The 23582-nt window shown below is 34.9% G+C and overlaps 1 protein-coding gene across 4 annotated transcripts; it reads left to right on the plus strand.

The window, feature by feature from the left end:
* Nucleotides 1-11173: 11173 nt before the first annotated feature.
* On the plus strand, nucleotides 11174-22626 carry LOC121262833. 4 transcript variants are annotated; one of them, XM_041165464.1, is made up of 9 exons: nucleotides 11174-11279; nucleotides 11358-11430; nucleotides 11551-11676; nucleotides 13018-14967; nucleotides 15072-15126; nucleotides 15925-16073; nucleotides 16657-16743; nucleotides 20990-21118; nucleotides 22221-22626. In XM_041165464.1, the coding sequence occupies exons 3-9, from the start codon at nucleotides 11608-11610 to the stop codon at nucleotides 22320-22322; spliced, it is 2541 nt and encodes an 846-aa protein (XP_041021398.1). In that variant the 5' UTR covers nucleotides 11174-11279; nucleotides 11358-11430; nucleotides 11551-11607; the 3' UTR covers nucleotides 22323-22626. The 4 variants fall into 4 exon arrangements, with proteins under 4 accessions (XP_041021398.1, XP_041021399.1, XP_041021401.1 ...); XM_041165465.1 differs by lacking the exon at nucleotides 11174-11279 and having other exon boundaries at nucleotides 11353-11430; nucleotides 11522-11676; XM_041165466.1 differs by lacking the exon at nucleotides 11174-11279 and having other exon boundaries at nucleotides 11364-11676.
* Nucleotides 22627-23582: the final 956 nt, after the last annotated feature.

Raw genomic sequence — 23582 nt, forward strand, 5'->3', positions numbered from 1 at the left:
TAAAGGTCACAATAAGGTGATAGATGTCACGGCTCTTGATGAACAAAATTTTGTTGACAAAACAATAGGACTGGTCTAATGTTGACTAGTCACATGGGGACCTGATTGGTAAGTTTTATACAGTAAAACCTGAACCTTTGCATGATCTTCCTGTTTTCAAGTTTGGTGTTTATCCAGTAGAGATAAAGGCTACAGTATCTGAATTTGATAATATTCTCATGGATTCTTTAATAAAATGGAAGAGAAGTTTGAGAGGTATTGTCGTGGGTTCTGAGTCTACATTCACTAAGTCTGTACAGATAAGAAAGAGGAGATTTTCTATGGGTACTCCTCTGGTCTATGGGGATACTCCAAAAACATCAAGAAAGACTACTCCTTTGGGTCCGACTCTGGTTTTATCGGCGGAGGCTGACTCTCAGCCCCTCTGGAAACTATGAAGCTTTTAAGTTGGAACTGCTGAGGGTTTGGTACTCCTCGGATAGTTCAAGACTTTGACCGTATGGTTAAGGAGAAAAAGCCTAGTATTATATTTCTAATAGAGACTAAATTACATAAAAGTAGAATGGACAGATTGAAAGTGTCATTGGGTTTTCATTGCCTTTTCATTGTTGATGGTATTGGTAGAGATGGTGGTTTGACTTTATTGTGGAAGGAGGATGTACATCTTGCTATTCATTGTTACTCTCACAGGCATATTAACTCTTGGATCAGTGATGAAGCTGGTAGCAAGCTGGTAGCTTTACTTGGATGCTCGCATGTTTTTATGGTCATCCTAATGTGTCTAGAAGACATGAAGGCTACAATATTTTGAGACATTTGGCTAGTTTGAACCCTTTTGCAGTGGCTTTGCTTAGGTGACTTTAATGAGTTATTATTTCACAAAGAAAAAGTTGGTGGGATTCGAAGATGTGAAAAACAAATGGAGTATTTTAGGACAGTGTTAGAAACTTGTCAATTAAGTGATCTAGGTTTTTCCAAAGAGAAATTTACATGGTCAAACAACAAAAGTGATGGCACTTTCACTGAGGAAATGCTAGATAGAGCTGTTGCCGCAAAAAGTTGGTGTGAAACATTTGGTGATGGTGATGTCCAGGTGTTGGCTTTATCCTCTTCAGATCATTGTCCAATATTAATTAGCACTCAATCCAGTACCCAACATATACAAGTTTTTACTAGATTATGTCGCTTTGAAGCTAACTGGTCAACTTATGATGATTGCGAAGATGTGATTAAGGAGTATGGCCTCAAACTTGTCCTTCAGTTGGGGGATTTGATTGTCTCACCAATAAGCTTAATTGTTGCATGTTAAAATTGAAGATATGGAGGAGATGTAAAGATCCTGTAAATGATGTTTGCTTACAGACCAAGGTTAAAAGACTTGAAATTCTGCAACACGATTTGACAGTAGAATCTGTTAAGGAGTATATTGGTCTTCAAAAAGAAATTAACTGTCTTCATAAGAGAATGCATCTGAAGTGGAAACAAAGAGTAAAAGTCAATTGGCTTCAACAAGGGGATCGAAACACTAAATATTATCATCATTGTGCTAGTCAGAGGAGGAAAAGGAACAAGATATTGCAAGTCTTGGATGAACATGGAAATGTTTTTACAGATTCCAAAGGAATAGGCAGTGCTTTCACACGATATTATCAAATGTTGTTTTCTTCCTCTTTTCCATCTAATATAGAGACATGTCTTTATGTTCTAACTAATCTTTTAAAAATATTTACTAGGGAGGAAGTTGAAACAACCCTATTTCAGATGGGTCCTTTTAAGACACTTGGTCCTAATGGATATGGTGCTTATTTTTATCAAACTCACTGGTCCATTGGTTGTGATGATGTACGTCATGCTGTGTTATCTTTTCTAAATGATGGTGTTGATATTGCTGGTATAAATTACACCTATATTGTTTTGATTCCTAGAGGCAGAAACCCAAAGACTATAACTGAGTATGGACCCATAAGTATTTGTAATGTGATCAATAAAGTTATTACCAAGGTGCTTGCCAATATATTGAAACTAGTTTTACCTTCCATTATTTCCCCAAATTAGTGTGCCTTTGTTCCTAAGAGTTTAATCACTGATAATATCATTGCTGCATATGAAACTCTTCACACTATGCATACTAATCTTCATGGCAGACATGGTTATATGACCTTAAAATTGGATATGAACAAGGCATATGATTGAGTTGAATGAGATTTTCTTGCAGCAATGTTGTCCAAATTGGATTTTGATGATAAATGGGTTGATCTAATTTTACATTGCATTACTTATTCTTCTTTCTCAGTTCTGGTTAATAGTGTTCCTTTTGACAAGTTCACTCCACAGAGGGGATTAAGACAGAGCTGCCCTTTGTCACCATACTTATTTATCCTTTATGCTGAGGCTTTAAGTTCTCAACTAAATGTTGCTCAACAACAAGGTCAGCAATCTAGTGTGCCTATAGCTAGAGGTGTGGTGAGGATGAGTTATCTCTTTTTGGTTGATGATAGTCTATTATTTTGTAAAGCAAATATGCCTGAATAGGTGAGGCTTAACAATATCTTGGGTGTTTATGAATATGCCTCGGGACAACTTCTCAATAGAGATAAAACATCCACATTTTTCAATAAAAATACTATTTAATCTACACAAATATACTTAATGGAGATTGCAGGATTAAGGACTTCTTAAAATATTGATAAGCATTTGGGTCTCTCTTCTCTAGTTGGAAGATTTAAAGTGTCTGCCTTCAACGGTCTTGTGGATGGAGTGAGAAGTAAACTGGTGAATTAGAAAACTCAATTTCTATTTATGGCTGGGAAGGAAATCCTTATTAAAGCGGTTTTGCAAGTAATCTTCACCTACTGTATAAGTGTGTTTTTATTGCCTAAATTTTTGTGTAAGAAGCTTAAGGCTGCGTTTGGATGTTGAAGTGAGTTGAGTTGAGATGATAAAATATTGTTAGAATATTATTTTTTAATATTATTATTATTTTGGGATTTAAAAAAGTTGAATTGTTTATTATATTTTGTATTGAAATTTGAAAAAATTGTTGAGATGAGTTGAGATGAATTGAGATGGGTTGATGATCCAAACGAACCCTAACTCTTTGATATGTAATTTCTGCTGGGATCATCATGATAATTGTTCTAGGATTCATTAGAAGAATTGGAGATCATTGTGTATGGGAAAGCAACATGGTAGAGTAGGTTTTAGGGATCTAGAGTGTTTAATTTAGCACTCTTGGCTAAGCAAGCTTGGAGAATGTTAAATTCTCATAATTCCCTTCCAAGTAGAATTCTCAAAACAAAATACTTTCCTCACTCATCTGTCACTTCTGCTGTATTGGGATCAAAGCTTTCATTTATTTGGAGAAGTATTTGGCAAGCACTACACTTACTGAATGAGGGAATTATATGGAGGGTTGTTGATGGTAAATAGGTTTATATATTGAAGGATAAGTGGTTACCACAAGCTAGTTCCAAGCGAATTCAGTCCCCTGAGAACATTTTATTTGAAGATGCCTTGGTTGCAAAGCTGATTGACACAGGTGTTGGTTGGTGGAACATGGATATCCTTCAAGATATTTTTACTCAGGATGATATTTCACAGATTTCACAAATTCCAATGATTGCAAACGATGTTCTAGACAAGCTAGTGTGGAGTGGTACTTCCAATGGGCATTTTACTGTGAAAAGTGCATACCACTTATGTATGCAACTCTCTTATGACAATAGGGGAATCTTCTATACAAATTGAATTCCGTTTACTATGGAAGAGGATATGATCTTTGCATACAACTAATGTAGTTAGAGTATTCATGTGGCATGCTTGTGTTGATGCTCTACCCACAAAATTGAATCTCTGTAAGAGAAATGTACTTGTTGATTTTGTATGCCCTATTTGTCTAAAAGATGATGAATCTCCATGACATGCTCTTTGGTCATGTCCTTCAGCACAAGATGTGTGGTTACTCAAATCTAAGTCCTTATAGAAAGCCCCGATTACTGATATTGCTTTTGATAACATTTTTACTCAAATGATGAAGAGGTTATCTCCATAGGATTTGGTTCTGTTTTCTGTTATTGCTAGATCAATATGGCTGAGAAGAAATGCATTGATTTATGAAGGGTCTTTCTTACATCCTGTAATTCTTTATAGCAATGCTTTACAATAATGTTCTAACTTTATGGTAGCTATGCAGAATATAAGGCAGCTAACTTGTATAAGGCAACCCTAGCCTCTTCACTGGGAAGCTCCTCCAACAAATTGGGTTAAAGCCAATTGGGATGTAGTCATTAATACTGAAACCAGAAAGATTGGTATTGGTGTTGTTATTAGGGATGATGCTGGTTATGTTCTAGCAAGTTTGATGAAACCTCTAACTTTTTGTGTGGAACCATCTATAGCTAAACCAAGGGGTTTATTAGAGGCTACCTATGTTTGCAAGGATCTTGATCTGAAGAATGTTCTTTTTGAAGGAAACTCATCCCAAGTTGTTGATGCTAGTTTAGCTAAAAATGAGCATGCTGGTGTTTTTAGTTGTTTGACTTCAGTCATACGGATAATAATTGATAATTCAGATTAGAGAATAAGACATGTTAAGAGCGTGCAAATGGGATAGCACATAGACTTGCAAAAGAGGTTGTAATTCTCACAACTGAGTTGCTGGACATTGATTCTACAACTTGTTGTATTTATAATATTGTATTGGCTGAATGCCAAACTTTGTGATTAATCGAATGACTATTATTTTGTCTAAAAAAAGATTCGTTTGACATTATGTCTAATAAATCTTTATACAAAGAGAGATTATTTATATAAACCTAAGGCATGTAAGTTTCGTGCATGATTTTTAAAAAAGTGGGACTCACATGAAAGATTAATTCTATCCATCATCCTCATATCACATGATGAGTGTACAAAAGTGCACTATAAATACCATATTATTAGATTAAAATGCTAAAATGTGAGTAGAAATCATAGATATTAGTTTGTATTTTTGAACTTAGATTCTATTTATTTTAGATATTTCTAAACACATTTTTATGTTCAATTTCAAAATTCATAAAAGAGAGAGGTAAAGCCCAATCAAATCCAAATGAATTTTTGAATTGGAATAATTCCCAAGAGTTTTCAACGAAGTATGTTTTTTGAATTGAGCAAGACTTTCAAGCAATAAGAACTCTTCATTTTCAATGTGGGCTGACTTTCAATGTGGATAGACGTGTGGACTTTCAACAAAATAAAAATACTTCAACATAAGAAAACTTCAACTTTGAGATAATTTTCTGAAATATCAAATAAATGAAAACTTCAAATAAGATTGTAAGTGAGGATTGTACGGGTGAAAGTTATTTTTGGAAAATATCAAATAAATGATAACTTTGCAAGTATAGAGATATGGGTAGGTTGGTTGGTGGGGACGTACAAGGGACTTTACCAAATCTGATGGGTTGGTAGGTGATCATCATTTTCAACGTGGACTAATCAGTTTTTGAGGTTGGTTGGTAGATAAATGGGAGAGAATTTTACTGAATTAGGAGTCTTCAATTGCAAATGGTGAAAAAGCTTTTCAAACCAACGGATAGACTTTTCAACAAGAAGATTTTCAATCAAGTTAAACAGGACAACTTTTCAAATAAGGGAGGAGAGTTTTGAAGATAGGACGTACATGGCTAGAGGAGAAAAAAATATTTTTTTGGTGCTCCCATGGAGAACTAAAGCTTAGGTAAAGCTTAGGACAGAAATTGATTAGTGAAAATGCTTAGACTATTTCAATTCACAGATTATGCTTTAGTGTTTAAGATTCTAAGATTGAATTCTCAATTTTTTTGGATAGTATATGTTTGAGACAATTATATTAAATCTTGCTATGATTTGATTTTGTTGAGCTATATGATTATGAATATATGGTTGTGATTTAAACAGATTTTTTATGTCATTGATGTGATCTGTTGCTACACTATTGTTTGTGAACATAGTGTCGTCTTTAGATTTGATATTTCTTTTCATATATGAAAACTGTGGTTTGTAAATGAGAGAATAGATTCTAGAGTTAAATTTGTAAAATTAGATGAGCATATTGTCATATCTTCCAATTAGGAATTTGGTGTTATAATTCTTAATTGTGTGTATAGTTTGGATTAGAAAAGTCAAAGTGTTGGATCCAGTTGATAGAAACCCGAAGCTTTACTTGCATTTTTACCCGTTCCCTAATCTCATTTTAATTACGTGTTTTAGGTAGAATTCAAAATACTTTTCAAATTCTTGTTATCTTGTCATTTAATCTTTTCATTTAAGCTTGCGTCTTGTAGTGTTTCTTTCGTCTCTCTGTAGATCTACACCCTGAACTATACTATAATATCGCGTAGTAATTTGGGCGTAATCACTACACACCATAAAGTCGTTTTCTTTAAATAATTACAGAATAACTATCTTGTTGTTCGACACTTGTTTGGGCTACGATGTGACATATGGGTTTATTAATAGGGAAACAAACTTTTGGGTTAGTAAAGATTAATTAAAGGAAAAAGCTTCAAACTGGTTATGATTTAAACTTCTAATTTACACTATTCAATAGAAAGAGAGCACATAAGAAATTCATTTTGTTTACCGTGGGCGCAACTTTAAAATATTACTCCCTTGTTTCTATCTCATTCTCTTGAAGGAAGGCTTTGTCCATTCGTTTTTAGAGAGGGTTATCTTGCCAATGAAAAGAAGAGACTTTATTTAGCGGTCTTTGGAGGCCAGTCAGAAGTATTGCTTTGGAGTACTTTTTTCCTACAGATTGGTGATATTCCAAGCACTCCAAAAATATGCTCTGTGAAACAAATTTTGATGTTGTTACAAGTTACTTATTTTTGGTCCCCCGAGGAATGGGAAGACCATGCTTGCCAAAGTAGTCGCTTCAGAGTCCGAGGCAACATTCTTTAATGTATCAGCATCTTCCTTGACATCAAAATGGGTGTGTCTCTGTCCTTGGTATCATTTTGTTTTGAAGGATTGTGTTGGTTATGGTTTTTTTTTTTTTTTTTCATTGTTGAAGATGATCTTATATAAGTTTTATTTATACTTGAATAGGTTGGTGAAATTGAGAAACTTGTTCAGACTCTCTTCACGGTGGCTAAATCCAGACAGCCATCTGTTATTTTCATCGATGAAGTATGCTATTCTCTTTGTTTGCTACATTGTGACGGTCAAATCTATTAGGAAACTTAGCAAAGATTGCATTTTGCTACTGTTTCCAATCACCCTTCAAATTGATAAATGTTGTAAAAATAATTTGAGACAACTATGATATGGTAATATTTGTTTGAAACTTAAGCCAGCATTTGACTTGCAGGGGGGGGGTGGTGGGTGGGGGAGCCTGGAGAGGGGAGAGAGAAACCCTACCACTTCGATTTTCTCCATACAACCAATTATATTTTGCATTTCCTAAAACTTATACGTCTTAAATGTTGATTGGGTGGTGTAAAACTATTATACATACCTCATCCTGCTTCCAGGAGCTATCTTAATTAAAACCTCATCACAATAATATTTTCTATTTCATTTATTTTTTCAACAAAACTAAACAATAATGTGTAAGGAGAGTTTTTTTTCCCTAATTTTATCAATTTTAAGTGAAATAGAAATAATTATACTCCATGTTGGTTTTTTCAACCATGATATTATAGTGGAGACTTTGGGCATATTTGGCAAACATGAACATATTTTAAAATTTATCATAACTTGATTTTCAAACATTATTCAAATACAAAATACTATTCAATTTTAAATTTTTAACTTTTGCATCTAATTATTACTCAAACACGAAAATCAATACAACTTTTACAAAATTTAAAATAAAAATAATATTAAAAAATTATATTCAGTCAACTTTTTAATTTTATTTATTCACTTTCAATAACTCCAATACAATACTCATTTTAAAATGGAAAATGATACTATGCCCCTTAATTTGCTCCTTCAATTTGACCGTTCATGTATTTTATTTTATTTTATAATATTTTTTTATTTAATGATTAAGGAAGTGACTATTAGTATATTATTTTTTTAAAATGTTTAAACATATTTAAAAAATGTTTGAAATAAAAAGCAAAAGGAAAAAAAAAAAAGAAATGTAAAGTGTAATTTGCACGCACACCAAGTGGGCAAACTTAGGTGGTATAGTAGCACTACTCTTTTAAAATTTATTTTTATTCAATATTTTCTCTCATTTTTCAAATAAAAACGCTACTATGTCCTCTGCAAATAGTCTCAACAAATACCATTTTAAAGTTGATTTTATAACTAATAAAGTTGGATGCTATTTATAAGTTTAATATGCATCAACCTTATTATATTTCTAAAAAGAGTTCATTTCTATATTAGTAGTGTGTTCAGCATGTAAATAACAAGACTTGCAAATAAATAAAATGTTAAATCAACCATAAATATACTTGGAGAAAAGATATTTACAACCGTGAATCGTGCAATCGCTGCGTAATCGCTTTGAAAAAAATAAATAAAATATTAGACCTATATCAAAAAAAGTATTTTTTAATAATAGACCTCACTATTTTTCAAAACGATTACGCGATGTTTATGCATTTTACGATTGTATGTAGAATTACTCATATTATTGCAAGTTTGTTTATTAACACACCTAACACATCGTTAATGTTTGAAGTGCTCTATCTCAACTTATATTAAAAAATATTGATTTTTATATTTTTTTACTAAACTTATAAATAACACAATTCTTCAAATCAGATTCAGAGATTACTAATAGTATCGATCTATGATTGCGTTGGAGATTGACCAACTTTGTTGGTTTGTTCCTTTCATGGGTGGTGTGCTTTACGACTCCCGCCATAGATTATATGGCAAATGATGAGGAATAACTTCATATCCTGTATGAACTTGCTGGCTAAAATTGGAGTGATGCTTGCAAAAATTATAGAGAAATGATATTTACAATTATGAAGTGCACAATCGTTAAATAATTCATATGAAAAAAGTGAATAAATACGATGTCCGTATGAAAAAAATTAATTTTTTAATAGTAGATCTCACTCTTTTTCAAAAAGATTGTACTGTGCTTGCGTCTTCTATGACTGTATGTAATATTACTCAAAACTATAACCCCTTTTTTAAGAATTATGTTAAAAGTAAATGAACAGTTCCAACTAAGACCCTCTTTTAGGTTTGGGGAAAATTGGGAGACTAACACCCCGTTTGGCTTCACAGATGATCTCAACCCATATCTTCTCATCTCAATATCTAAATATCATTCAAATATAAACACTTTTCAATTTCATATTTTTAAATTTTTAACATTTTTATCTAATCATTACAATTTTTCTAAATTTTAAAATAAAACACAAAAAATAATTCAACTTTTTCAAATCCGAAAATAAAAATAATATTAAAAAATTATATTCTAACAATCTTTTAACTTTATAACTTTTTTTATTCAATTTATTTTTTCTTCTTTTTCAAAACTCCATAAAACTCTTATCTCAAACTATTTCATTAGTATTAACAGATTTTTCATCTCATTTAATTTGTATAACCAAATAAGACTTAAGTTCTTCATTTGTAAAATGTTATTAGTAAATAAATTTTTAAGTATAACGTAAAAAGATGACGAAAGAATGATAATTAAAAAAAAATGCGAACTACTTTTCTCTTTTGGTTTATGCATATAAGGCCTCATTGCACCAAACATTCCTCATTTTCTAATCATCTTAAATTAAGTCAGATCTGTTTATCTTGAATATTTTCTTATTATACCATAAGAATAGAGATAAAGAAAAAAAAAGAAAAAAGAAATCTTAAAAATTATGTTCTCTAGCTAATTGGTCTCAGGCTGTGTTTGGCAAGTGAGAATACTTGAGGTACTCTTATTACTATTCTTTATTTTATTATTATTTTTTATCTATTTTTCTACTATTTATTACTTTTTATCTATTTTTAATATTTTAATATTACTTTTTTATTATTTTTTTATTATTATTCACAAATATTTTTAATATTTTTTAAATATTCTCACTACCCAAATGTAAGCTTTAATTTCCAGCTTGAGAGGCAGTAGTGGTCCTTGTCATTGGATTCTGAATTAAAGCAAAGCTAAAAGTCAGCCCCCATTTGTTGAAGCAACGCAATCCTTTATTGTCCCTTTTGGGATACCTTAATCTAGTCAGCTTCAGGTAATGTCGTCTATTAATCTCTTCCCCACCACTTAATTTGTGTCTCCATCCTCTTCCTCCTCATCCTACAAATTAATATAATTTTATGTGATAATTTATTTAAAAAAATATTAAAGACAGTTATAGAGTCTATTAATTTTAATGACAGACTCAATTTTTTTTTTTAAAAATTGAGTGGTTGATGTTTACATATTTTATGATTGTATTTAACACTATTCTTTATTTTATAATAGAAGTAACTTAACAATATCATGACGAATCATATCAAGTCATCTCAATTTATAAATTTACTTTTATGAATTTTTTATATGATCAAAACATATTTCTTCAGTAAATACTTAAAAAAAAAACTTTAATCTCATCTCATCTTCTTCCCAAATATCACGTAAATACAAATACTTTCAAACTAATCATTATAATTTTTTCAAACTAATCATTATAACTTTTCTAAACTTTCAAACAAAAAATAAAAAAACAATTCAATTTTTTAAATCATCAAACAAAAATAATATAAAAAAAATAAAACAATATTTTAACTTTATAATATTTTTTATTCAAAATTTTCTCTCTCTTTTCACAAAACTCCATAAAATATTACAAATTATCTCATTACTATTAACAAATTATCTTCTTATTATTTACAAAATTTTCATTTCATCTCTCTCCAAACTTATCCAAAAAATATCAATCCGAGAAGTAAGAAAATTGGCCTAGTTTAGATATTGAGAATATCTCAAATATTCTTAGAATATTTTATTATTATTTATTATTTTATTATTACTTTTTATATACTATTTATTACTGTTTAATATTTTATAATTAATTTTTTATTACTATTTATAAAATAACACTACCCAAACTAACCTAAATGATTGGACAGATATGTACGACGCTGAGTTGTTAAGTGGGAATGGGACAGTGCAGTCAACCGTCAAACCCAAAAGTCCGACGTCGGCAGTCACATGAAGAATTTAAGATTGGCATGGAAGGCTTTCTTGCACGTGCCGTCCAACTGATTCGATTTCACTGGAATTCCATGAAGTCCTTGAATATATATTAATATACCTCCCTCCATACTGAGACCGCCAAAGGCGAGGACCCGGACCCGGACCCGGACCCGGACCCGGACCCGGACCCGGACCCGGACCCGGACCCGGACCCGGACCCGGACCCGGACCCGGACCCGGTCAAGTTGTTCAGCTTTCAAACCACCCCCCCCCCCCCCCCCCCCCCCTTCTTCCATTAGGTTTCTCTCTAAAACCCCTCTTTTAGTTTATTTTTATTTTATTTATTTCCTTTTTAATGGTTTCCTGTCTCTGTTTTCTCAAATCCTTGAGCTTAATTCCATGAGCGACAACTTTCTCAGATAACAAGCGCCGCTGTAGAGAGAAAATAATTAGAAAAAGAAAATAGAGGTTCGGACATGGGGTCTCTTGCTCCAGTGTCTTATTGGAATCCCGAAGACGACCTTTTGCTGATGAACGCCGTTGAGGTAAAAACTTATTTTACCCACCGTTGACGTTCTTTCTTTTGAGCTCTGAGAAGATTGGCTTTGTTTTCAGGACCCGGTTGTGTGTAAAATCCTCTTTGGTTTTTGACCCGTTTGTGTTACTCTCTTCTTTCTTCTGTCCTTTGTTGTGGATAGACTGTGTGCTCGTTGGTCGTTGCTGAATTGCTTTGTATTAATTAAGAACATCGGGGAACTTTTTCCCCTCGTTGTGTTTTATTCATTATTGAAGTTGACAAGCGCATTGTAGGAGTCTATCATTCTTTATTTTTGCTACTTTTCATGGTAGCAATTGTCCCTGTTTGGGTTTTAAAATCTTGGGTTATTGTGTTGAAATAATTGTTTGAAACTAAAGAATTATGGGCTTGATTCCATATTCGTCAACGATACCTAACTTTTAACATAATAAGATTTCAAGCCCTTATGGTTTAAAATTAAGAAACCTGAACCATGTTAGATAGGTTAGCGATGAAATTTATAGAATATTATTAGAATAGGTGGTTTGGAGACAGACTTTGAGAACTAGTGGTCCCGTTATCCACCTTATTGTGAAATCACCGCTTGACTCAAAAGCTTAAGCTGATAGGAAGAGATATATTTTATTATTTATTTTATATCTTAACACTCCCCCTCACATGTGGGCCACACTCTCTCTCAATGGGTGGCCTAACACGTGGAATATTTAATTAAATGGGATAGAGTGTAGAGTCAGAGTTCAAACTGAGGACTTCTGCTCTGATTCTATGTGAAATCACCACTTGTCCCAAAATTGTTCCTCTGCTCTAATATGGCTGTTCCACTAATATCTCTTAGCCGAATGTCAAGAGCTTGTATTTGGAAGCCATTTTTTTTTTTTTGTGTCTTGGTGCCATATAAAGAAATTAATTTGTGGTTGGGGGGATGTCGAAGAGTCATTTTCAGAATTTGATGGCACCTTAATAGGCAAATCCCATACAGTTCAAATGATTTCTTCAATGTGGTTATTCTGTTGTTGGTTTTGATTGTTCATTTTCTGTAAATCTGTTTAGATGGATGATATGATGAAATCGGTTAAACTCAACAGCAGATGATTTTTTATTCTTTTCCATTTTTTATGTTCTCTATTATGCCTATCTAAACATTGACACGTATTTACAAATGTTAAAAAGATATTTATTGATTGGTGCATCCTGTTTTTGTAGAAATCAATACAACCTTTTTGTTGTGTGGGTGCGTGTATTCTTTTTGTTGTGTAGTAAGTCTTTTAGACCTTATTGGTTTTGTTCCCAAAACTTGCATTGGCTTCAGAAACTCCTTGAATTTATTTATTTAATTTTCTGATTGCAGGCTGGTGCTTCTTTGGAATCACTTGCTAAAGGTGCAGTGCAATTTTCAAAAAGACTTACTGTTCGAGAACTGCAAGATCGGTGGCATTCTCTCCTTTATGATCCTGTTATTTCTACAGAAGCTTCTGCCCGCATGATTGCATTTGAGCGTTCTGCTACAATTCCTCCGTCAAAGTTCAGTAGATCTGGCAACTCCAAAGAAATAAAACCCATTTATGGTAAGAGAAAGGCCGGAAGTGTTCGTAATTGTTATTATGCACTGCGCAAGAGAATTTGCAATGAGCCATTTAACTCCATGAATATGAATTTTCTTTTTCTTGATGCACCTGATAATGGAAATTTCATTGGGAACGGAGATGAGCCTTTATCTGGAGATCCTATCTCAGATAATTTTGGACTCCAAGGATCAAACTTGGATGCTGTTTTTCCTCAAAATCAGATAAATGGTAGCATTGCCACTGATGGTACTGCTGCCGCAGCCCATTCCTTTCACCCAGAACTCCAGCACCCTGGTGATAAAGATTATCTCATTGGGAAAGCTAATATACACGAAGATACTCATACTTTTGGTGCAAATCTTCATTTTACCGGGAATACTGGGGTTGAGGAATTGGGTCGACCAAAACAAGTAACGGCGCACAACCTCTTCAAATCTGATGATTTATGTGTGGAGCCCTCATCTACATTTGATCAAATTGATAATGATCCGGGAAACATATGCTCTGACTTTGAAGGTAATCAGGTGTTCAATTCACCAATGTCGGAATGTGGTGCATCATTTCACAACTTGGGGTTTTCATCACCAGTTCATGGAATGCCTATATGGAGAACAGTTGAGGGCATTGTAGATCCATCTATGGCAGTTGATGTTGGCCTTAGAGAAAAAGATATTTACTCTGGAGTTAGATTTGAACTTCCCAATGATGATGGTGCCAGGGATGCGACAACATTAGGGTATGATGGTCAGTCAGACTCCAAGTTGAAAATTGAAACACCCTGTGATGGTTTGAAGAGTCCGACTACTAGTACAGAAGGTTATTTGGAAGAATTATCCAATTCTCTTCTGAATTTTACAAATGAGGAAGATCTTTTGTTCATGGATGTTGATGGGAAAGACATTGATAAATCTTACTATGATGGCCTAAGCTCACTCTTGTTGAATTCACCTGATGATGTAAGTCAAAATCACACACCCTGTATGACTGAACCGCAGGCATCAGTAGCGCAAGAGACATATCTTAACAATCCATCTAATGCATGTCCGGGAGAGTTAGAGAATAACAAGGGATCTCTGTGTGGTGATGGCCACGGGGCTCAAGATTTAGGCACTGAAATGCTATCGTCTTCGTTAGTTTCAAACTCTCAGTTTCCTGATCTGAGTGAGGAATTTATGTTCTGTACATTGAACACTGAGGATCCAGAAATTCCATGCAATGATGATTTTTGCCCACAAAATTGGCTGTCCCCATCATCAGTTTCCTTTATAGCTAATAATCCGACTCATTCAACTGTTAATGATATTTTGAGCAGTCAAAGAACTCGTGAAAGAGGTCTGCTTCCCATGCAGAGAGAAGGAGAAAACATGGGAGAATTTCGTTCATCTTCAGCAAGTTTGAGCATTGATGCTTGTCGACCCACAACGCTGAAGGAAGAGAATGTAGAAGTTTTACCCTCACAGCATCTTGGTCATAACCAAATGAATTCATTCATAAAGAGGCCATCTCTTTGTTCTGATAGCGTGAAAGCCTGTACCCAGGCAAATGCTAGTAGCATTAAATGGGAACTAGATGTACCTGCTCCAATTAGAGATTATCAATCAACACATTCTGAGATTGAACCTCTAGATATTTCTGTGCCTGAACCTGTAGAAAACCCTTTAATATCAGAACAGGAAGAGCTACCTGTTGAGAGTGACGATGATGTACCTCATTATTCAGATATGGAAGCAATGGTAGATTCTAAATAATAACCTTATAGTTTATTGATGGGTATTTTGTTCCTCATCTTTGAATTATCTGTTACAGTTTTTTTTTTTTTGGAAAATTTCCCTTGCAGATACTTGATATGGACTTGGAGCCAGAGGACCAGGATCTGTATTCTAGTGAGGAAGGTATTTCCCTGGCTAGTAGAACTCATAGAATGATACTCCACTGTTCATGCTTGCCTATTCACAAGGATGGCCTGCACTCGTAGTTTAGCAATCCAGTAGCCACTAGTTAACTTTTACCATGCTTTAATGATTAATCTGTTAGTATATGGAGATGAAATGATAGTTCCATTTTCTTTTCTTTTCTTAAAAAAAACTTCACGGTCAGGCATTTTATGGTATTTGAGATTTATCCAGATGTATCTTGTGCTTGCTTCTCAAGTTTTCAATACATATTCATCCTTTTTTGGTGTTTACTTTGTGTATTGACGAACCTTGCTGTTACAAGGTCTGTATTCAACGTATTCAAAATATAATAAACAGATAATTACAATTTCTATGCTTACAATACCTATATTTTCTCTCTCTTACAGTGTGTGAGGGAGCCCGACCATATATGCCTGTTTTCTTTAATAAAACATTTTATATTCAATTGTTGCACCCTGTATGGTTGAGACCAACCTTTGTTAAACATATTCACAGGGGGTCTCCCCCATTATGTCTGTCTATTTAATGCCTTATCTTTTGGTTGTCAATTTTATTGCTGTGAAATAATGGCTTGAATTTCTGTGCTTAAATCATATGCATAATATCGTCGGTGGCCTTTGGCCCAATGGCTCTGACTCCTGTATCTTGGGGTGAGATCCAAGGGTCAAATCTTCCCTCCCCGTTACTTAGGGAAAAATGTCAAAATATTATATGCTTAATATGATAATATCTTCTTCATTTGGCATATAATCTTCATTTGTTCTCTATGTGCAGTTTCAAGATATCGGCTTGTGGACACGAAGAGGGCAATAATAAGGCTGGAGCAGGGCGCACATTGTTCCATGCAAAGAGCCATTGCATCTCATGGAGCATTTGCCATTTTATATGGCCGATATTCCAAGCATTATATTAAAAAACCCGAGGTATGTCAATGGTATTATTCCTTCCCCAACCTACTTCTGGCTTGTTATATGATTCTTTTTTGCAGGCCTCTCTATCAGGGGTTGCCTTCAGAAAGGAAATTTTTGAATGGATGTTCTTACTTTTACTACCAAAATAGTTTGTAAATACTATTGTAGATATTTCTGGATCAATTTTGCACCCTGAAAATCTTAGACAACTATCATTTCAAAACTGGTCTCATTATGCATAGATTGTTTACCGGGAGCGGGTGCCACACCCTGAAACAAGTCAAAAGAGAGAACCATGATAATGAGGCCTGAATTATGAGTTTAACACACCTAAATTATTGAATCAAATCCCTCTGTCATGTTGCAACGATATGTGTGAAATTTGATTGGTAAATTTTGATTGTTTATGTAACTGTGTTTAATGGGCAAGTATGGGACCTAATAAACCAAGGGACTTTTTGGACTCAATTTATGAAGGGATACAGGTTTTGATATATTATAGACCAGAGTACGCCACTAAAAATGAATGTTGCAATTTATCAGTGGGTCAGCAGACGTGAAGATGCTATCAATGAAACATCATTTGTTTCTGCAGGTGTTACTTGGTAGAGCAACAGAAGATGTTATTGTTGACATTGACTTGGGCAGGGAAGGGCGTGCCAATAAAATATCTCGTCGGCAGGTGGGATTTTCTGGTCACCTTGTTCATTCATACTGCTATTAACATTTTTGCATTGATATTTCTCTTCTAAATTGTCAAAGTAATGAATTTGTTTGTATTAATGCTTTGCTTTTGGAAATCTCTTTTCTCTTTGTAGGCCCTAATATCCATATTAATTCATAAAATTGTGATGGACTAACGGAAGGGATATAAATCTTTTTTTTATTTTTTTATTTATTTTTATAAGTAAGAAGAATGTATTAATCTACATATCTAGGCAAAGCCCCAAGTACACAGGAAGTATACAGGAGATGAATCTAATTACAAGCTAAACCTTGTGAAAAATAGCATAAAAGTCATTAAAACTAGTCACATTCAATACAATAGTCGAAGCCCAAATTAACAATGTATGAAAGAAAAAGTCCCTAAACCCTCCCGATGAGTGTTCCCTATTATCAAAACAACAACCATTCCTCTATTTCCAAGTACACCACATTAAACATAGAGGTAGGGGTGTACACTAACCTTACAGAACCGACCGTCATCGACATGAACCGGCCCTCGGAGTTGGAACCGGCCAAAACCGGAGGTCTAAAACATTAGAAACCGATATTGGTTGGTTTGGTGTTGGTCTGAACCGCATGTAAACCGGCGAACTGGCTGATAATATATATTTTTATTTTATTCTTGTGTTGAACCATGCTGTTTAACTTAAATGATTTAAATGGTGTCTTTTTATAACTGAGATTTACAAAAAAAAAAAAAAAAAAAAAAAAAAAAAAGAAAACGATTTGGTTTAATACACCAAACGACGTCGTTTTGGTTATAGGGTTTTATTAGTCTTTCCCTTCCCTCTTCTTCATTTCGATTCCTCTCCAGCTCTCTTGCCGCACGTTCTCTCTCTCTCTCTCTCTCTCTCTCTCATGTGACCTCTATTCTCGGCACTCTCTCTCGTGCCACCGACGAGAAACCGACGAACTGACCGGAATCACGCCAAAAACGAGCTTGCCGGTTTTCTCCCCCTTAATCAGCCGGTTCGGTTGGTTTTTAACATGTAAGAAAACAATCGGCTTGGTTTTAGTTTTGGACCAAAACCGAATCGCCTGTGTCGTTTTTCACCCCTTCATAGAGGCACCATCTTCCAAACAGTTGCCATTTGACGATTTCCTAGAATTCCTCTCCAACATGACAATAAATCTACCACCCTCCTAGGCATTACCCAAGCAATACCAAGCCTAGTGAAGATTTCATCCCATAAAGCCTTAACTACTTCGCAGTGAAGAAGAAGATGATCCACCAATTCACCGTTTCTTTTACACATGAAACACCAATCTATTATGTAAAGGCCTTGCTTTCTCAGCTTATCGGTAGTCAATATTGTCCCATGGGAGGCCAACCAGCCGAAGAAAGCAATTTTGAGAGGAACATTACTCCTCCTAATGCACTTCCAATACTCCTCCAAATGCACTTCCAAGGGAAGGCAATGGAAGAATGGGATGACATGATCTTATAATAGGATATGACTGAGAAGTTCTTATTCCCCAAATGAGTCCAAAGCAGCCTATCCTCCCCTCCAGCCTTTAAATTCAGCGTGTATAGCACACTGTAAAATTCAGTAATATCACCCACCTCCCAATCCTAGACAGCTCTAATAAAACTCAAGACCATTGAAGAGAACCAATAGAAATGTTCATGTTGTTAGCCACTGAGGCACCCTTATCCAACGCAATTAAAGAGAAGGAAAAACATTCTTCAAGGCAACATCACCACACCAAATATCGTACTAGAGTATGATTTGTGTTCCCCTTCCTACCTCAAATCTGAAATTACTGAAGACATCTTCCCATCCATTCTGGATAAGTTTCCAAACTCCCACACCATATGCCCCTCTTACTTCATTTGAGCACCAACCTCCCCAAATACTCCCATATTTAACATTGATAACATTCCTCGAAAGAGCATCCCCTTCCCAATGATACCGCCATAACCATTTCCCTAATAGGGCATTATTGAAGGTTCTCAACTTTCTAACTCCCAAACCACCACAAGATAAAGGGGTACAAATCTTATCCCACTTAATCAAATGGAATTTTTTCTCATCCTCTAAACCCCCCCCCCCCCCCCCAAGAAATCACGAAAAATCTTCTCCAATCTATTTGCCAACCCGGAAATAAAGATAGAAAGTATATTGGGAGCTTGGGAGGTTGGATAAAGTGCTCTTGATTAGGGTGATTCTACCACCTTTGGACAAATAAATCATCTTCCAACAGGCCAATCTACATTTGATCTTTTCAACAATCCCATCCCACATTACCTTGGATTTATGAGGAGCCCCCAAGGGAAGACCAAGATACTTCATGGGCAAGGATGACACCTTGCAGCCCAAGATTGCAGCCAATTCGCCTAAATTATTGACCAAGCCAACAAGGTCCATTTCAGATTTCAATAAGTTCACCTTAATGTTTTACTTATAAAAAAGAAAGTTCACCTTAAGGCCGGAGGCAGCTTCAAAACAAGCAAAAGAGCCCTCAAGGAGTGAATCTGGTCGGGATCCAGCTCACAAAAAATCAACGTGTCATTAGCGAAGAGGTGATGAGAGACATTGCTCCCATTCGATGAACCGCCCACCGAGAAACCCGAGATAAAGCCCCTATCCGTCGCCACCTTCAACATTCTCTCAAGCTCCGAGAGCTATTAAAGAAACCTTCAGGAGTGCCATTAGCCAGAACCAAGAATCTGATGATGGTGATGCAATGTTTCATCCACTAACACCATCTCTCTCCAAAACCATACCCACCAAGTATATACACAAAAAATTCCCAATTAACATGATCAAAAGCCTTCTCTATATCCAATTTACATAGAATACTTGGGACGCCGGCTCTGACTCTACTGTCCAAGAGAAGGGAAATAAATCTGAAATTGGAAAAAAAAATTATGTACATCTGTAATTCCGAGTTGCTATGTATTAGCTAATATTTATTTCATAGTCAAGGGGTCAAGCCTTTGATATGGAAGCAAACAAAGGCCCTTAAACAGATATCTCTCTAATGCCTTAGAATTATAATGTGATGACAAACATCATTCTGGACCTGTTATCAGACCTTTTCCTTAACATTAACATGTTGTACTTCTAATTCAATTGATGGCGGCCTGCTATTTTGGGACAGTCTATCATACTTAAGAGCTGGATCTATTAGGGAACTACCATGTATATTTGACTGGATAAAATTGTCACTGTTTTAGAACAACTTTGTCGTATCAGTTTTTAAGATGTAGAATTGACTGTGTAATAGATACTTCCGGAATATCAAGAGATAGTTGATCAGGAGAGCCATGGTGTTGAAGTGGCTAAGATAAGAGAGAAGTAATTTCCTGTTAGTTTCACCCTTGAGAGTATTCAGCAAGGCTTAATCAGTTACCCAGAATTTTTGGTACGTTATACACCAGTCACTCCTGACAGCTCTAATAGTATCTCTAGTTGCATGTACGCCATTATAGGCATTACTTGGGGTTTCCACCTTTTCCATCCCTTAAAAAAAAGGCACCATCAATTTGTAAAAGCATAGATATTAAATGAATGCAGTCTTGAGAAGGTACAGAAGGCAAATTTTAAGGGTAAGATGAGTGAGTAGGACCTAAAAACATGTTGCTACAAAAGGTGTACTTTTATGTCGATGCTGCAAACCAGAAAAACAATAGGTCAGAGGAGGAATGTATTATGGTACTATTTTTAAGAGCTTACTCCCAAATTTGGTCATAGGAATAAGCATTGGGGTTGGGAGAAGCTTTTGTATTATCTACTATTTCCACTTGTCCAAAGTAAAAGAAAAAATCAAATAAGTACCCTTGATTCACATGATTCCTGCTACCTGTGAATTTGTGGATTAATTTTATTGTCGAGGCAGAGATTTTATTCTATTATCATTTGAAATTTTGATGGTTTGTGATTGGACTATTTTGCTTGCAAAATCTTGCTTAATATAGAAACAGAGGTTTCTTATTTTGTATTTTTATCTTAATTGTTTGTATATTCTGCTCGGTGCTTTTTTTTTTCTCTGTATGTGTTAGTTAAGAAGATAAACTGTATAGCTTTATCAGGAATTTTGCTCTACTCCATCCCCCTGAAAAAAAAGGATGCCGCTGCTTTTAGCCTTTAGAAATCTTTCATCTCTAGGTACACTTGATACCCTTCTTTGCTAACCCAAGGCTATATATGTGCTTTTAGTTGAAGTGGATTGACTTGCTTCCTTTGTTCATTTGCTAGGCTATTATAAAGATGGACAATGGTGGATCATTCCATCTGACAAATCTTGGCAAATGCTCAATTTCAGTTAATAACAAGGAAGTAGGCCCTGGTCAGAGTCTAAGCCTCATTTCCAGTTGTTTGATTGAGGTATGTTCTTATAGTTCCGTGAACCTGAACATAATTGAAAGGTATAAAAAGTTTTACAGCATTTGTGTCTGCCTTGGTATCTTCTTAATCAAGATCATCCAGTTTGGCAGTGATACACTGATAATAGTCCTGTGTTTAATCAATTAATCATACAGTGTGTTTACTTGCCAAAAAGAGGAAAACCACACTTTATCCCTTCAAACTACCACTTCTTTTGTAATACGATCACTAAACTATCAAAGTTCTCACTTAGCCCTGGTATTTAATTCATAAATTTCTGTTTGCCCCCACATTAAGGATTTTACAGTTAAGATCGATAAAAATAGGTGACACGAAATGATCTTAATGGTGGTAAACTGTAAAAATAGTGGTAGATTTTTTTTTTTTTTTTTGGGGGGGGGGGGGGGGGGGGGTTGGGGGGGGTGGTGTGGGTAAAATGATAACTTTCGTAGTTTGTTGGTTATATTGTGAAAGGAATAGTAGTTCGAGGGGGTAAAACATAAGTTTTGTAGAAAGCAAAGTCTGGTATATTATGAATGGTTTCATCCAAATATTGCTCTTTTTATTCAATTAATGCTTCAGATCTTTAGCCTCGCTTGAAATAAAACCTTCCATGTGGTGTTGGTATGTTCGTTATCTTTTGTGAGGACAGCACAACCTTCTTTCCAGTTCTTCTTTCTAAAAAGAAACAAATAGGTGGTTCAGAATCTGGGGTCTGGTTTCTTTAGTAATCTACTCACCATCCTTTTTACCATCATCCTCTCACCATCCCATGATGATTGGAACCTATTTTTTATATTACACTCGTGGACTAATCATTTGATGCTACATCAAGGAATGTTACTTCATCAATGGATCTTTTAGACTCAATAGTATTCTAAATCTGCAGACGGTGGTACCCAGTAGCCTATAGCCAGACTTATATTATAGAGATCAAGCTGTCTAAATCACAGGATCTTGCCCAAGTATTAATAATGTCGTGATTCCTAATATTGATTTTTAATTGACTTCTAGCTATAAAGGGAAAGCTATTCCATGAGAGTTTTATTAGTGCACGATATGTTGAAATTTGAGGAATTCATGACAATTGGTAAATTTGCAGATACGGGGAATGACATTCATATTCGAGACGAACGGAACTCGGGTGCAGCAGTATTTGTGTGACATCACCAAGAATAAGCAAACCCAGGAGCATCAGCCGTGACTCGTAGCTCAGGTGCCACTAACAAGATTATCGACAGTGCTCATTTTTCCCGCATTTTCTGGGTTTCCTACGTAAGCTGGATGTAAAGCTATTTTTGGTTTTGATTTTTTCTGTTTTTGAAAGTTGGGAGCCATTATTACTACATGTTTGAATTCGTATGATAACATTTTCTCTCCTGCATGGAGTTCAGGGCAATTAAACTCCCTACCCCCAACACACTTTAGGAAGAAGGATGCTGCTTAGGCTAAGTGTTAATAATATTTTAAAATATGATTTTGGTATTCAATATCGGGCATCAAATTCTGTTAGTGTCAATCTCTCTCTCTCTCTCTCTCTCTCTCTCTCTATATATATATATATATCAAAACATCTAGAGACGCAAAAATGCATGTTAAAAATTTCTCCAGGCTTAATGCCAGGTCCATAGCTCCTGGTTCTTGTCTAAGCTCTGGGAGGCTGGGACTTCTCTTAGGATCCATGCATATGTGCCACCGCAGATGGCTTTAGATCTAAGTGATCGGTCCACCCTTAACAGAACTCGGGGTGTCAGATGACCACCACTTTGATAAATTAAGGGTTTTTTTTTTAATAATTATTTTTTTATATTTATTATTTTTTTTTTCTTTTTAAAGTTTTAGATTTTAAATGTTTGTTTCTCACAATTTGTGTTTTTCTAGGGTTTGATTTCTTTTTATAAAAAGAATTGGATTTAGGCTTTTTTAAATGGTTTTCTATTCTTCAAAACGATTTTCTTCCATTTAGCAGCATGTTATGTTAACATTTAGTCAAATTGGTTAATGGAAATCTTTGTTTTGAACAAAGAGGACGGTACCCATAATTTATTAAAAAGTCCTCACTTATGGCAGAGAAAAATCGTGGTTACAATTGAGTGAATTGACCAGCTTAGTGGTTACAAGAATAATCAATAAATCCCAAAACCGAGGTGTGTAAAAAAACTAGTTCACATCAAAGCAAGCAAAACCTATACACTTTAAAAGGACTAAATTATTTACATCTGATGTGAGGAATTCCAACGCAATTCATTGTTAGCATTCCTCAGGCATTGTGTGGTAACCCATCTCATTGTTCATAACCTTTATGCATGCTCGAAAAGACACTCATGTATATAAGCTGAGATACCTTTTGCCCATTCTTTGACCATCTCGATCTAGTCCGACAACCTCAATGTCCGAGTAGCCAAGCTTAATATACAACCCAACCCATACAACATAAATCTCACTTCTAAACTCACCATAAGAA

The sequence above is a fragment of the Juglans microcarpa x Juglans regia genome, chromosome 4S (assembly GCF_004785595.1).
Source record: "Juglans microcarpa x Juglans regia isolate MS1-56 chromosome 4S, Jm3101_v1.0, whole genome shotgun sequence".
In the NCBI taxonomy this organism is placed as follows: domain Eukaryota; kingdom Viridiplantae; phylum Streptophyta; class Magnoliopsida; order Fagales; family Juglandaceae; genus Juglans; species Juglans microcarpa x Juglans regia.